We start from the raw sequence: 13,059 nt of genomic DNA on the forward strand, positions 1-13,059 counted from the left end.
AAATGGCCCTTTCCAGTCGAATGCCAACTGGATGCCTCCCATTTCCCTACAACTCCCAGCCAAATCCCCTCCAACTTCCAGCCACTGGAGTGACCCCCTCTTGCATATTTTTTTACTCAGACTCCACTCTTTCACTGAATTACAAGGTCTGATAAGGAAATTAAGCTTCTCTTTAGATCTTAATGTCCACAAATCGTGACGGAAAGAATATTTTAGTACAAAGATTGATGTTTAAAAAAGAATTGTAGGGGACCATCCAAGGGCCCATCAAGGAAAGTGGGGACATTTTGAATGGCGACTACTTTAAAGTGCATTATAATAGTCTATGCGAGAGCTATTAGAATCATGCATAGCCTTCTCTAAGTCCTTCAGGCAAAGTAAAGGTTTAACTTTTTAACGTAATTTTGTGTTGGTCATCCCTTCAACACAGACTGACGGTTTCTAGAAAGGTTCTGTAAACAGTTCTGAGCTCAGATGTCTTGATACGTATAGACTCTGAGGGGCCAGGCATGGGCTGGAAAAATCCCAAACTAAAAAAATGTTCCAGAAATAAGTAAAAATGTAAAAAAAAAAAAGTGTATTTCCCCTTAAATCCAGTAGGTAAATGAGATACTTAGATAATATTCACTTGAAATAAGACAATGCAATTGTGTGTTCTTATTTTAAGTGTAAATTATCTTTTACCATTGGCAAAATGTTTCTTTTACCTCCTCAATCCAAGAAGAAATGCACTTAGTTTAAGAAAAAATGACTTAAATAGATTTCGATTTTTTTTCCAGTGCATGATCTCACACTTACAGCCAATTAGTCTAAACCAGGTGGATATTTTACTTTAGATATCAGACATTAGGTTACATGCTTAATATCTGAATAAAACAGTTTTCCTTTATTCTATGCAACCCTGAAGAAGAGCAAAGCTTCACTGGATCACTGACATTATGCTCAAATAGAGTCCGATCTCTGATGGACGCCATGAGGGAGCTATAGGAAAAACAGTGATCCAAGTGAAGCATTTAAATATAATTAGAAAGGGGGAAAATAAAAACAGGGAATCTAAGGATGGGTTATTTTGGTGTTTGGGAGCCTGATTTCACATAAATGTTAGAGGAAAAAAAAACAATCATCCTGTGTTAAAAGCTTCAGGAAATGTATTTCTGATACTGGCCATCTGTTGTTTCTCTGTTCTTCATGTTTTTGTTTTATCTAAACCAGAGTTTCCCTCCATGTTCAGGATGTTCTTGGGACATTTCGCTTTATTGGAAACATGCAAGTTCAAATATGCTTTGATGTCTGTTAAATGAGGCTGCACGGTGGTGCAGTGTGTAGCACTGCTGCCTTGCAGCAAGAAGGTTCCAGGTGTGATTCCCAATCCGGGGTCTTTCGGCATGGAGTTTGCATGTTCTTCACGTGCATGCGTGGGTTGTCTCCGGGTACTCCAGCTTCCTCCCACAGTCCAACAACATGACTGTTAGGTTAATTGGCTTCTCTTAATTGTCCTTAGGTGTGAGTGCATGCACGAATCTCTCTGTGTTGCACTGGGACAGACTAGCGACCTGTCCAGGGTGTACCCTGCCTCTCGCCCATAGACTGCCAGACATAGGCACCAGCCCCACCGCAACCCTGATGGAGTAAACGGAGGAAGATGGATGGATAGGTGTTTGGTGGTTCCAATTATCACATTTCGGAAAAAAAAATAAATAAATAAACCAGTTTAAAATATAAACTGTGTGGAAAAGAAGTCACTAAATTGGTCAGGGGATTTGTTCTGACAAACCAATCTAACAGCTTAAAGTAGAGAACTGACACATCTAACTCCTGAGACAATATGATATGTGATACACTGAGTGTTACAGGTGTGATTTTTTTAAAACTTTACAATCACACCAGTTGGAGCAGGGAAAAATTGATCAACTTCATCCCTGCTGGTGTTGTTGTTCGTTCAAATCCCTCCCCAGTGTCCGCGCCCATCCATGCAGCTTCCACCGGGCCTGGATTTTTATCGAACACCTAGGAAAGTTTGAAACTTTGCAAATAGTTGTGCTCACAATATCATGCTGAGGATTGGTAAACAAAAATATTACCACAATCATCAGATTGTGAAAAAAAAAGTTGGAAAGAAATGGGTGTTACTAATAGACGATACAAAGAGGGTTTAAAGATGTTGCGTTCAACTCTACATCCAGTGTGATGTAGTGCCCTATACTGCCACCTAGAGTCTACCAGGGGTACTGTGCAGGGAAAATAAAACGCTACAAACCCTAAAGAGGAAAAATACGTCGACTTTGTCCGAATGTCCGCCCTAACACCTAAATCCCTCAATCACTACAGTAGCAGCCATTCAAAACGGCCATTTAAAGAAAAAAGCAAAATCCCCTCCAACTTGTAGCCACTGCAGTGACCCCCTCTTGCATATATTTTTACTCTGACTCCACCCTTTCACTGTATTACAGGGTCTGTCCATCAGATGGCGCTACTCTTTAGATCTTAATGTCCACAAATCATAACAGAAAGAATATTTTAGTATAAATATTGATGTTTATAAAGGAATTGTAGAGGACCAGCCAAGGACCCATCAAGGACAGTGGGGAAGTTTTGAATGGCTATTACAGTATATATAGCGGGGCTATATAGTGGACTTTATAGTGAACTCAGTTAACTTACTGTTCGGATAGATGATCACTACTTTTCGTTCCCTGTTGGTCATGTAACTCCACCTCCACCGCACGGAGCCTGCACCAACTTTGTTATTAGTCTCAGCTGTCGGGTGGGAGGACAGCTCTCCTCACAAAGCATTCTGGGATATAGCTGCTCGTCTAATGACTATGTATAATCAGAACTTTTCAAGGTGCATTGTGGGAAATTTCGAGTTCACTAATTTTTCACCCACTAAAGGTTCAGACACTCATTTAAAATGCCGTAACCCCTATATAGTGCGCTATACAGAGATTAGAGCGTACATTCGGACACAGCCATCATCTCCAAAAGCAAAGATCGAAAGATCCTGGTTTTACTAAAACTGACATTCTATGCAGATTCCTCCAGCTGCTCACCAAGCCTCAGACACAGAGTAGAGGAGATAAATCACCAGTTTGGAGGATGTTAAATCATGTTCAGGTAGGTCATCTTTAACTCAGCCTCATATACAGGTTTTATTTGCCAACAGCAGATTTTAATGGTAAAATTCTCCTTATTTAAAGAGTTCTTCTGTCACATCTCAGTCGGTCCGGCTGGAACACGCACAGAACCAAAGCCTAAACTTTTAACGAGGACAGTGTCCTCCAAACATATTTTAAAGGCCTGAGCAATTAATCAGTTTCCATCACAGTCAAACGACGACGACTGAATTTTTAACACCTCAGCAACAAACTGCAGCTCAGCTCCTTCTAACGTGTTAAAGACGTGCCTCCTCATCTTCAGCGTTGGTGTTAAGGTGTGCAGGTGTCTGCGTGTGTCACTGCCAGGAAATAAATCTAGAAACTTCCTGATCCCAGGGAGCCTCCAGGCTTCCCACCCCTCCTCCACGGCGCGGCGTTAAATGCCACCGGGAAGCTCCGTCGCTGATGACGGGCGATAAAAGAGAATGATATCGTATTTGACACCTGCAGTAAAGCGCTGGAACTTCAACCTTGAGAGCCAACTCCCTCAGTGCGTCGTAAAAATGAAAAAGGCTGCGACGGAGAGGAGGTGCCGCCTCACACCTTGCTGCCACCGCTGCCTTTTATTGGAGTCACTCTGATAATTATGGATCTGCATGAACTGAGGGAATCCTGGACCTGCTTCTAATGCAGTAACTAAACCGGCTTACACGGCTGCTTTTAGTGATCTAATAAATATTTATCATCATTCACAGACCTTTTGTCTTTTCCTTACATTTAAAATAAATATTACTTAGTTTATATTCAGTGACAACAGACATGAAACCTCCAGCAAGTTTATTTTAAATAACATTTTAGTTCCTTTTTCTTCATTTAGTGGAAAAAGTAGCCTTAGTTTATGGAATTATATCAAAAGTTAAACAGTCGATTTTTCTGCAGCTCAAAGGAGGAAGCAGGTAAGGTGTGATTCTTCACAGCAAAGCCGACCGGTTTCACTTCCAGGGATTAAATCCAGCTTCAAACCAGCAATACTTTTTTTTCAAGGAGGATGACCTTTATAGATAATCTGCACAAGAGTTTCTGCAAAACCTGGGAAAGTACGGGATCAGTTTGAAGTGTTCAGTTAGATCAAAGGAGGGTTGAAATCACTTGAAGTGTTTTCACAGTTGATTTCAGTTTTCTTTCTACACATGTTGGAAAAATGTTCATTTAAATGAATTTCCAGGATAACAAAAAAAAGTTAAACTTATTTTCATCAAAATAAGTGTCAATCATTCTGGTGATGTGTTTACGTAATTAAATTCTACGTTCTCATCCTCATTTGCACCTACCCTTGGTGAGTCTCAGATAGTGGAAAAATTGCAAATCTTCTTTTGGAAAGTAAGCTTGGATGAGTGATGCAAACGGTGACTTTTAAACAGAGCGTGCACGAGGAGAAATAAGCTTGTGCACGCTCTCGCACGTGCTTAATAGGCGTTCCTTCTTGGGAGAGGGTACAGGGTTTTGCCTGTGCATTTTATTGTTTTATTGTATTTATTTAAAATGGAGAGGGCGGATCTTTTCAAAAATTCTCCAAAATCCTCCACTATAACTTGAAGGAATTTAACTTAGTATTTTGCAGAACTGGAAGGAGTCTGATTTCATTCTGGTGTTGAAAAAAGTTGACCATTTTCCTTTATCATGATGTATCATACCCCAGAGCCCCATGATACATCATTAGGTGTTTTATTTGATGTGAGAAAAATATGATACACAACAAATTGCATTCCTTTTCCAAGCGTCTAGATGTTTCCATCCATCTCTGTGTTTTTTCCTGCCTTTATGTTCACAGTCTGATCTCTGCAGACATATTCAATAGATCAGCTATTTGCACCTTAAGACTTTACATGGAAGATGTGTGAGTACCCAGTGAAGTAATGTGACAGGGATGGGGGTGCGGTTACCTGACTAGGCTGTGTTTGTCGTCGGGATCCGACGCGCTGACCGAGCCGATGATGGTGTTCCTCGCCGCGTCCTCCCTGACCTCCATGATGTAGGTGGGCCGCTCGAACACCGGCGGCTCGTCCACGTCCTCCACCACGATCTTCACGCTGGCTTCGTCCCTGAAGGGGCCCATGGAGTAGAAGCGAGGGTTGATGTGGACGTTTTCCACCTGTATCCGGAGGCTGTACTGCCGCTTCTTCTCGTAATCCAGAGGCTGAAACAGGAGAAGACGACAGTCGTTAATAGACAGTAAGCTCTGGTGGGTTGATTAGTGTTGAGGTCGAAGCTTTTATTCTATATTCAGCATCACGTTCTGCTGTTAAGCACTAATCCAAGCACATTTACTTTAAGGTTATTTTTTATTCATTAAATGTGTCTCTTAGATCACCTAACGGCCTCATCTGAGGGGGTCTTAGTGTCTTCAGAGACACTAACAAGACCGCTGATGGACACAAAGAGCCCAGCTTCCAGGAGATCCAATAACTGCTGATGTGACTCATGTTGCCTTTCAGTGAGGGAGGGGGAAAAAAAACTACACATGAAGATAACAAGCTGCCTTCATTTAAAAAAGGAAAGGATTTATGTCAGTAGTTTTAAGACTCCAAATCTGGTTAATTTGAACTGAGCAGAAACAAAAGAAAAAAACAAGATAACTTTTCTTCTGTCGACTCCTTAAGATGCTTTTCAGCTTGATTTCCTGATCCTCGGCGCTCTGCGGCTCTGTAACAATCAATCAGCGCTGCGGTTTGATCTTCCTAGGGTGACATCTGTTCCTTTTGGTGTGTTTCGTCTTTAAATGAAGAGATCAGTGCGACAGATTAGCGCTCCGTCAGAGGACAGCCAGACTCGGAGAGCATCAGTGTGATAAAATATGAAATGAAGTGCAGGAATCTCATTTTGTTCTCTGATTAAAAGTGGACAAAAGAAAACAGTTCAGATGTTGAAATGTCTCAAAATAAGTGCAAGAACCTAACTTAAATCAATTAGAATATCCAATTATTACTGATTTACATCTAAAGAAAAATGATCAGTTCCTTATTTGTTTGTTTTAGGAGACAGGAGGCCTGAATGTTTGTCAACACTGTGATATTGCATTATTGAGTGCATCAAACCCTTAAAGTCGTAGGAAGCGGCTGTTCCAACCGTTGCATTTCCGAATTCTCCCGATCGGTGCCCGACTTTACACGAGTGAATAAAGTGAATGTGATTGGTCGTTTATCAAGGGGGCGGGATTGTTGTGGCGGAAGGTTCGAAAGAAAGTTTGATTGTGGCCAGTGTCTCTGAAGCATCTTGCTAATCAGTTAGCAACTTAGTGCTAGTAGGTTCCCAATGGGAAATTCCATTGGGACCAAGTAGCACTAAATTGGTGACTTAGAAACGCCACTGTCAAGGAACGCTATGGACAGACGAAACATGCAAGAGGAGGAGAGTTTTGTGTCGAAAGTCGTGGATGAGTCTCCTCCTTCATACATTTTTTATTTAGAGGAGGAAAGCGTGATGAAGATGTTGTGGAAGAGGACGCCAGGGCGGCAGAAGCTTGGTTTGGTGTAGAAGGCTTCCAGCCGTACATGTTTGAGCCCTTGCCTCGCAACGCTGCCAGTTCTGTTAGCTCTACACCTGCTGAAGACACAGACGTCCATCCCCATGAACACTGGGACGGAACTCAATGGGAAAGGAAAGGATTCTGATTTCAACTGTTGTGTATATTAGCCGCGACATATGAATCAAGATGCTATGACTGAAAAAATTTGATTGACAGATGACCTTTGATATATGATTGGCCGAATTTAGGTGTTCAAGCTGACGTATAACTAACTGGCCTGCATAAAATAACGTAAAAAAACACAGATTTTAGGACAGGACTTTTCTAACTTTTGAGACAATATGGTCTGATAAAGAATACATTAAATATGACTTCCCTACAATTTAAAAAATGAAAATACATAAAACTGATATGTTTAGATCATGGCTGTTAGGTTAATTGGCTTCTCTAAAATCTCCTTAGGTGTGAGTGAATGGTTGTTTGTCCTGTTTGTCTCTGTGTTGCCCTGCGATGGATTGGCCACCTGTCCAGGGTTTACCCTGCATCTCGCCCGTAGACAGCTGGAGATAGGCACCAGCACCCCTCGTGACCCCCTTAGGAAAAGCGTAATGGAAAATGGATGGATGGATTTTAACAATAAATGTCTGTCATATGGTGCAGTATCATCTGTTTATCTACATTTCATTACAAACAGCATTATTTTAATTCTAATAATAATATCAATGGTAATAACCTGTTCACCATGTTATTTTATTGGAATATTTCATTCTCTTTTATTAATCTAAAATCCATCGTCTATTGAACGTTCATTCTGTATTTTAAACAAGTTTTGAAGCAGTAGTTGTTTTTATATCTTTTTATATTTGTATTTTTCATTGTAAAATTCTTACCGTTGTGTTTTTAGGAAGACAATTTTAAGATCTATGCTGGGAAAACAGATGAAAAATAGCCTTTTGGCTTATTCTAGAGCATTGTCCCTGTCAAATGAATAAATAAATAAAAATAAATAAATAAAATCTAATTGCATGGTTCTGAATTTCAAAATAAAGGCGCATCTTAAAGATAATGATGTAACATCACTATCTTCATAAGATCATAACTATCCTTCTAACTGGCTGGTTAATCATTTAATGGATGTATTGTTAAAGCTCTACTCAGTGTCCTGATTAAATCTAAAACGCAAATCATGTTCTCTGATGCTCTAAGTTCCTACTTTGATTAGGCCTTTTTTTCTAGATGTTGCTGTTTAAATATCAACTGATGGTCTGACATTCTTCTTCAGGATTCTCAGGTATGAAGCAGGATCTGTGGTTCAAACTCACCTTTTCAGACTTATCACTTTATTGTGTTTTTAAAAACATCTTTTTTGGTTTTCTTTCGGCATCTTAGAGCCGTCTTCATGTCGTCTTGTCTTTATCATTCTGTTCATTCTATCATTTTTACCATCAGTCTCTATTCTGTCAGTTTCTCTTGTTTTTCCTCCATCGCTCTTTTTTTCAGTCCATCTTCCTTCCATTAGCCGTTCTTTTGTATTTTCTTCCGTTAGTCTATTTTTCCAACTGTCGTCTTTCTTTATTCTGTCCCTCTTAGTCTTTCTCTCGGTTATGTTTCATCTGTAGTCTTTCTTTTCATCAGTCTGTCATTTTTTGAAGAATTTTTTTTCAATCAATCAGTCTTTTAATTCCTTCTGTGATCCGTCTGCCATCTTTCTACATATTAATTATTTTCCTTCCATTTTCTGTGTTTTCTGTCGTTCCTAATTTTCTCTTTCCTTCTTTTTTTCTCTCTCCCACTCTGAATCCAGATTTCCTTGTGGCATATTTTAGTAAAAGCACCTCTGAACCTTTTAAATTTCTGTCTGATCTCCACTGGAAACATCAGTTACACGATTCCTCAGATGATGAAACCAGACTAACAAGATTATTTCAGGTCATGTGAATATTGAAAATTAGGCAAATGAGCCTCAAACGTTTCTCTTTGAAAGCATAATCCTTTAGTCTTTAATTTAACTTTTTGAATTTAGAGGTTTGAACCAAAAACAGATGCAACAAACTTTACTAAAATATATCTTCTTAAATTAAAATTTCTAAAACTGAACAGTGGTTTTTCTTTCTCATTGCTCTATTTTTGTCTTCTATTTGTTTTGCATGAAGGAAACCGCTTCAAGGATCTCCTGATAATCCGATAATTTATGTGCTGCTCTTCATGTTGTTTGTTTTTTAGGATCTGCTGTTTTTTACTCAGTTAGTTTCAAAGTTTTAGTCAGCCCAGGTATCCCTATATTGATGGAAATAATTGGGAGGCGATGCATTTTAATGAGCGCAGAGCTGGATCAGAGTGAACTTCCTCGTGGGCAGCAACTAGAAGAGGAGTCATGGCGGGCCTGAGCTATGCAAATAAAGTCCAGATGCGTTTTGATCCCTGAATCATTGCATATTTAGGAGGGAATGATCTTACAGTCTAACGCTGGGATGGACCGGGTCGCAGCACGTCCACCTGAGAAACAGGACCAACCGGATGAAAAGCCTGTTTAATTATCAGGCTCAGAATTAGAGCACGCTCAGTCCCCACCGACCTGCAGCACCGCGGCGGCTACAAAAGGCAATTATGTCATCCGCCGCTTAATGACGGCGTGATGGAAGGGATCGATGGGAGGCTGCAGAGAGGGCCGCTTGATGAGGCTGACAGATACAGTGAAATACATCAAACACACCACAGCTGCACGCTGCGATCCATACAGAGCATCAATACTTCAGCCTCAACCTTGAGTAGGAACGGATCTCGCATGAAACAAATGTACTGGAAGTGAGAGCGAGTGTACGACCAAATCCAATAAGTCTGCTGTCCGTCTTCTGCCTGCTGGAGCAAAGAGGAAACACACAGTTCCTCTCATGCTCTCTGCTTTATTGAGAGAGCTGCGTGTTTTTCCTACCTGTTGTTTAAAGTCGGGGAAGAAGAAATAACTTCATTTAATCTGGAATAATTCTTACAAGTATTTACAGCATAAAATAATTTGCAAGCTTGAACATGACAGAACAACATCCAGACAGATTTCTCAAAGTTGTTTGTCTTTGATCTGCACTACGAAAACGATCTAGAAATAAGTAAAAATGTGTTCAGTTAAACGTATTTACCCTTAATTTGAGCTGGAAAATAAGATGATTTGCCAATAGAATGACAATTCTTACTCTTATAATAAGATATTTAGAAAATATACACTTGGAATAAGACAATGCAAATATTTTTTTTTCTTATTTTACATATAAATTGTCTTGTTCCATTGGCAAAGTGTCTCACTTACCTACGCAATAAAAAAAGCTTTTTTTTAAAAGAAAAAAACACTTAAATTTCAATTTCTTGCAGTGTGCTACCCTGCTACCTCTCACCCTCCCATCTGAAAGCTCAGCGTCTCTTCAATCCCAGTCTGCGCATCTGAACCACATCGACACGGTTCATGTAGGTTTTAGGCCAGTAAAGCAGCCAGAAAATTAAGTTTGATTGCTCAGATTCACCGTTTGAGAGCTATAATGCTTGTTCAGTCGCTTCACTGCTCCAGCAATCAAATATATGTCTACGTTTTTTTACAGTTCAACCATCTCTAAAGTGTTCACTTTTAAAGCTCAGGGATTTGTAGATATTTTCTTGTACTGATAAACGGATTAGCTTAAAGAATCATATAGATATTCCTTTTCAGTGAGCTTGTATAAGAACTCTCTCTGTGCATTGCAAAACCGATGTAATAATTTATCAAAATAAGAGTATTTACCCTTAATATGAGTAGGTAAATAAGTGAATGTGCAAATGGAGTACTTTTACCCTTAAAATAAGATAATTAGATATTATGGATTTGAAATGCAGTTGTTATTTTCTTATTTTAAATATAAATGTATTATACCACTGATAGAGTGTTTCACTTAATTGCTTAATTCAAGAAAAAATGCATTTATTTTAAGAAAGATTGATTTAGATTTCTATATTATTTGCAGTGTATTTTACCTGCAGTCTTAAAAGAAATAATGATTTATGTTTTTACAATAATACAATCACTGGTGCAATGTTCTAAAACATTGAATCATCTCCCTTAGTTTAAAACCTCAATGATAAAAACTAAATAATCTAGAGTTTTCTTCAGTCTGATTACTAAAGTATTGTTTATTTTCTTATAAATATCTAATAACATTGATGTTAATTGAAAGATACATCAATTTCATTAGATGACCAAGTTTCTATATTGAGGTTTCATTAATCTAGAATGAATCAGAATTTCTAATCAATTGCTTCGTGATACTGTTCCAAGTGTAATATTTATACAATTTATTTCTTGAAAAACTTCAATTTTTATATTTATATGTAATATTTTCAATATTCAATTAGAAAACATGCAGCAAAAACTTCCTCATTAGGCCATTTGTCTTAATTTGTTTGATCATAACAGCTCATGCACAAATAATTGATGTACGGAAGCAGCTGGTCAAGCCTACCAAACCTCCCTATTAATGAAAGCAGCTACTGAAGCTAAAGCCGGGCGCACACTGTTACATTTGTTGCCCGTTTCAGGCTGATTCTCGAGTCGTGCGAGAGTTTTTCGATTGGGCCGAGTTTCAGCCTCCTTGTGCATCCTGCCTTGTGTCGTATACATGTGGTAACGAGGGGCGATCAGCCTCTAACGACCACCTCCTGATCAGGAATCGTGACGTCGGGAGAAAATCAAACATGTTTGAAATTTAGTTCCACTCTGACTGGCTGTCATGGTTGCGGAGGCGTGGCCTAAGATGGCTGGATGATGAAGTTATTGGTACATGCTTTTACATGCCCTTTAGTCCTCATTAATATATATATATATATATATATATATATATATATATTATTTTTTTTAATATAGTATAATATGGAACCTTTATTTATTATTTTTCCAATGAGAAAATCAGATAAAACAAAAACTGTCTCACTAAAATGATTGTTGTTACTTTGAAAGGAAAGCCATTATAGAGTGTTATACAAACTGTACAATGACTTCTACCCATTTTTTCAAACTTAAATATCCTCTAATAAAATATTTCCGATGCCAGGGATGTTCTTGTTTTTGTGAGATACTCGGTACACCAGAGAAAATCCATTTGTTAAGGTACAGTAATCTACATCCTAAACTGTGGCTGTCCTTGCTGTTAAATTTGCCCACCCTGTCCTACATTTCCACAGCATGTAGAGCAGATTTATTCTTGGTAATCATCTAATATATTTCCATTATATTACATCTCCCATTTAACTTTAAAGGGTATCATTGCTGAAAGTATATATGGTGGCGTATTTACATCTCAGCTGAGTTCTGCATCATATTCATACTGGCTTCAGATGCACAGTTTTAATCCAGTGATGCTGTTGGCGCATTAATCCCCAGCCGGGTGAAGCAGATGGCTGCCCTCATGAAGTCCGGTTTATGCTGGAGGTCTCTTCCTGTTAAAGGGGAACCCTCCCCTCTGACTCTGTATATTCTCACAGGACACTATTACCCTGAACTGGACTCTGTTAAAACAAACCAAACTGGACTGGATTTATTTGGACTATTTCAAACTGTTTACATCCTCTTTAAACCAGGGCTGCAGAGCTACAGATTTATCCTGTTTTTCCTCTTCTGAGAGACTCTAAAGTCTTAAATCATTAATCCCATTATATTAAAAACAGCCAGTAGATACTGGGCAAAAATCTGTTTCCAAATGATGATTTTTTTTTCTTTAATTTAAACCTACTAATCCCTAATAAACCTAATAACTGTTCCAATATTGTTAATCATTTTTTTATATCTCCATGGAGGACTGTTGGCTTATTTCAACCACTGGAGGTTTTGCAGCATGGTTGACCTTTTTCAGGTCATGCCACAAAATTTCCCTGTTGGTTAAGTCTAGACTTTGACTAGACCACACAAACCCACCCATGTCTGATGTTATGGAAAGATCCAGAAGTGGATTTGCTTGTGGGGAAACCTGAGGTCTCTTGAGCATGAGGCCACAGACTGAAGGTCGGACATTCTCCTCCAGGGATTTCTGTTAGAGAGCAGAATTTACTGTCCCTTCTGTTCCAGCAAGTTTAAGTCCAGCTAAAGCAAAGCATCCACTTATAGCTCATCATCACCACGTTCAAATATGTGCTTTGTTTTTCAGAACTGATTCCCATTCTGAGACAGACCATTCTCTTCTTTTAGGTCTGCAGTCGTTTTTGACACTCAGCTGTCATAGAGGACATGTTTTATCCACTTTTTTATTGTTGAATCGTGAACTCTGACTTTAAAGTATTAAACCCTGCAGCCAGGGCTTTAAATGTTGCAGTGGATTCCTTTGTGACTTTCTGATTCAGTCCCTCTGTTATGCCAGAAGCCATGATATTAACTTTGAACACTGGTGAAGGAAGATGCAGTTTTACTCTGCTGCAGCAAACACTCCC

General features: G+C 39.0%; 1 protein-coding gene across 1 annotated transcript in view; it reads right to left on the reverse strand.

Annotated features, from left to right (window-relative positions):
- Positions 1-13,059, reverse strand: part of LOC107100491 (cadherin-6-like) — a 103,576-nt gene that overhangs the window by 15,882 nt on the left and 74,635 nt on the right. Inside the window, exon 7 of the mRNA XM_015398995.1 lies at positions 5,039-5,292. Within this exon, the coding sequence (XP_015254481.1) occupies positions 5,039-5,292 (254 nt within the window). The remainder of the gene's footprint in view (positions 1-5,038; positions 5,293-13,059) is intronic.

This window comes from Cyprinodon variegatus, unplaced genomic scaffold (assembly GCF_000732505.1).
Source record: "Cyprinodon variegatus isolate N-32 unplaced genomic scaffold, C_variegatus-1.0 Scaffold978, whole genome shotgun sequence".
NCBI classification, from domain to species: Eukaryota; Metazoa; Chordata; class Actinopteri; order Cyprinodontiformes; family Cyprinodontidae; genus Cyprinodon; species Cyprinodon variegatus.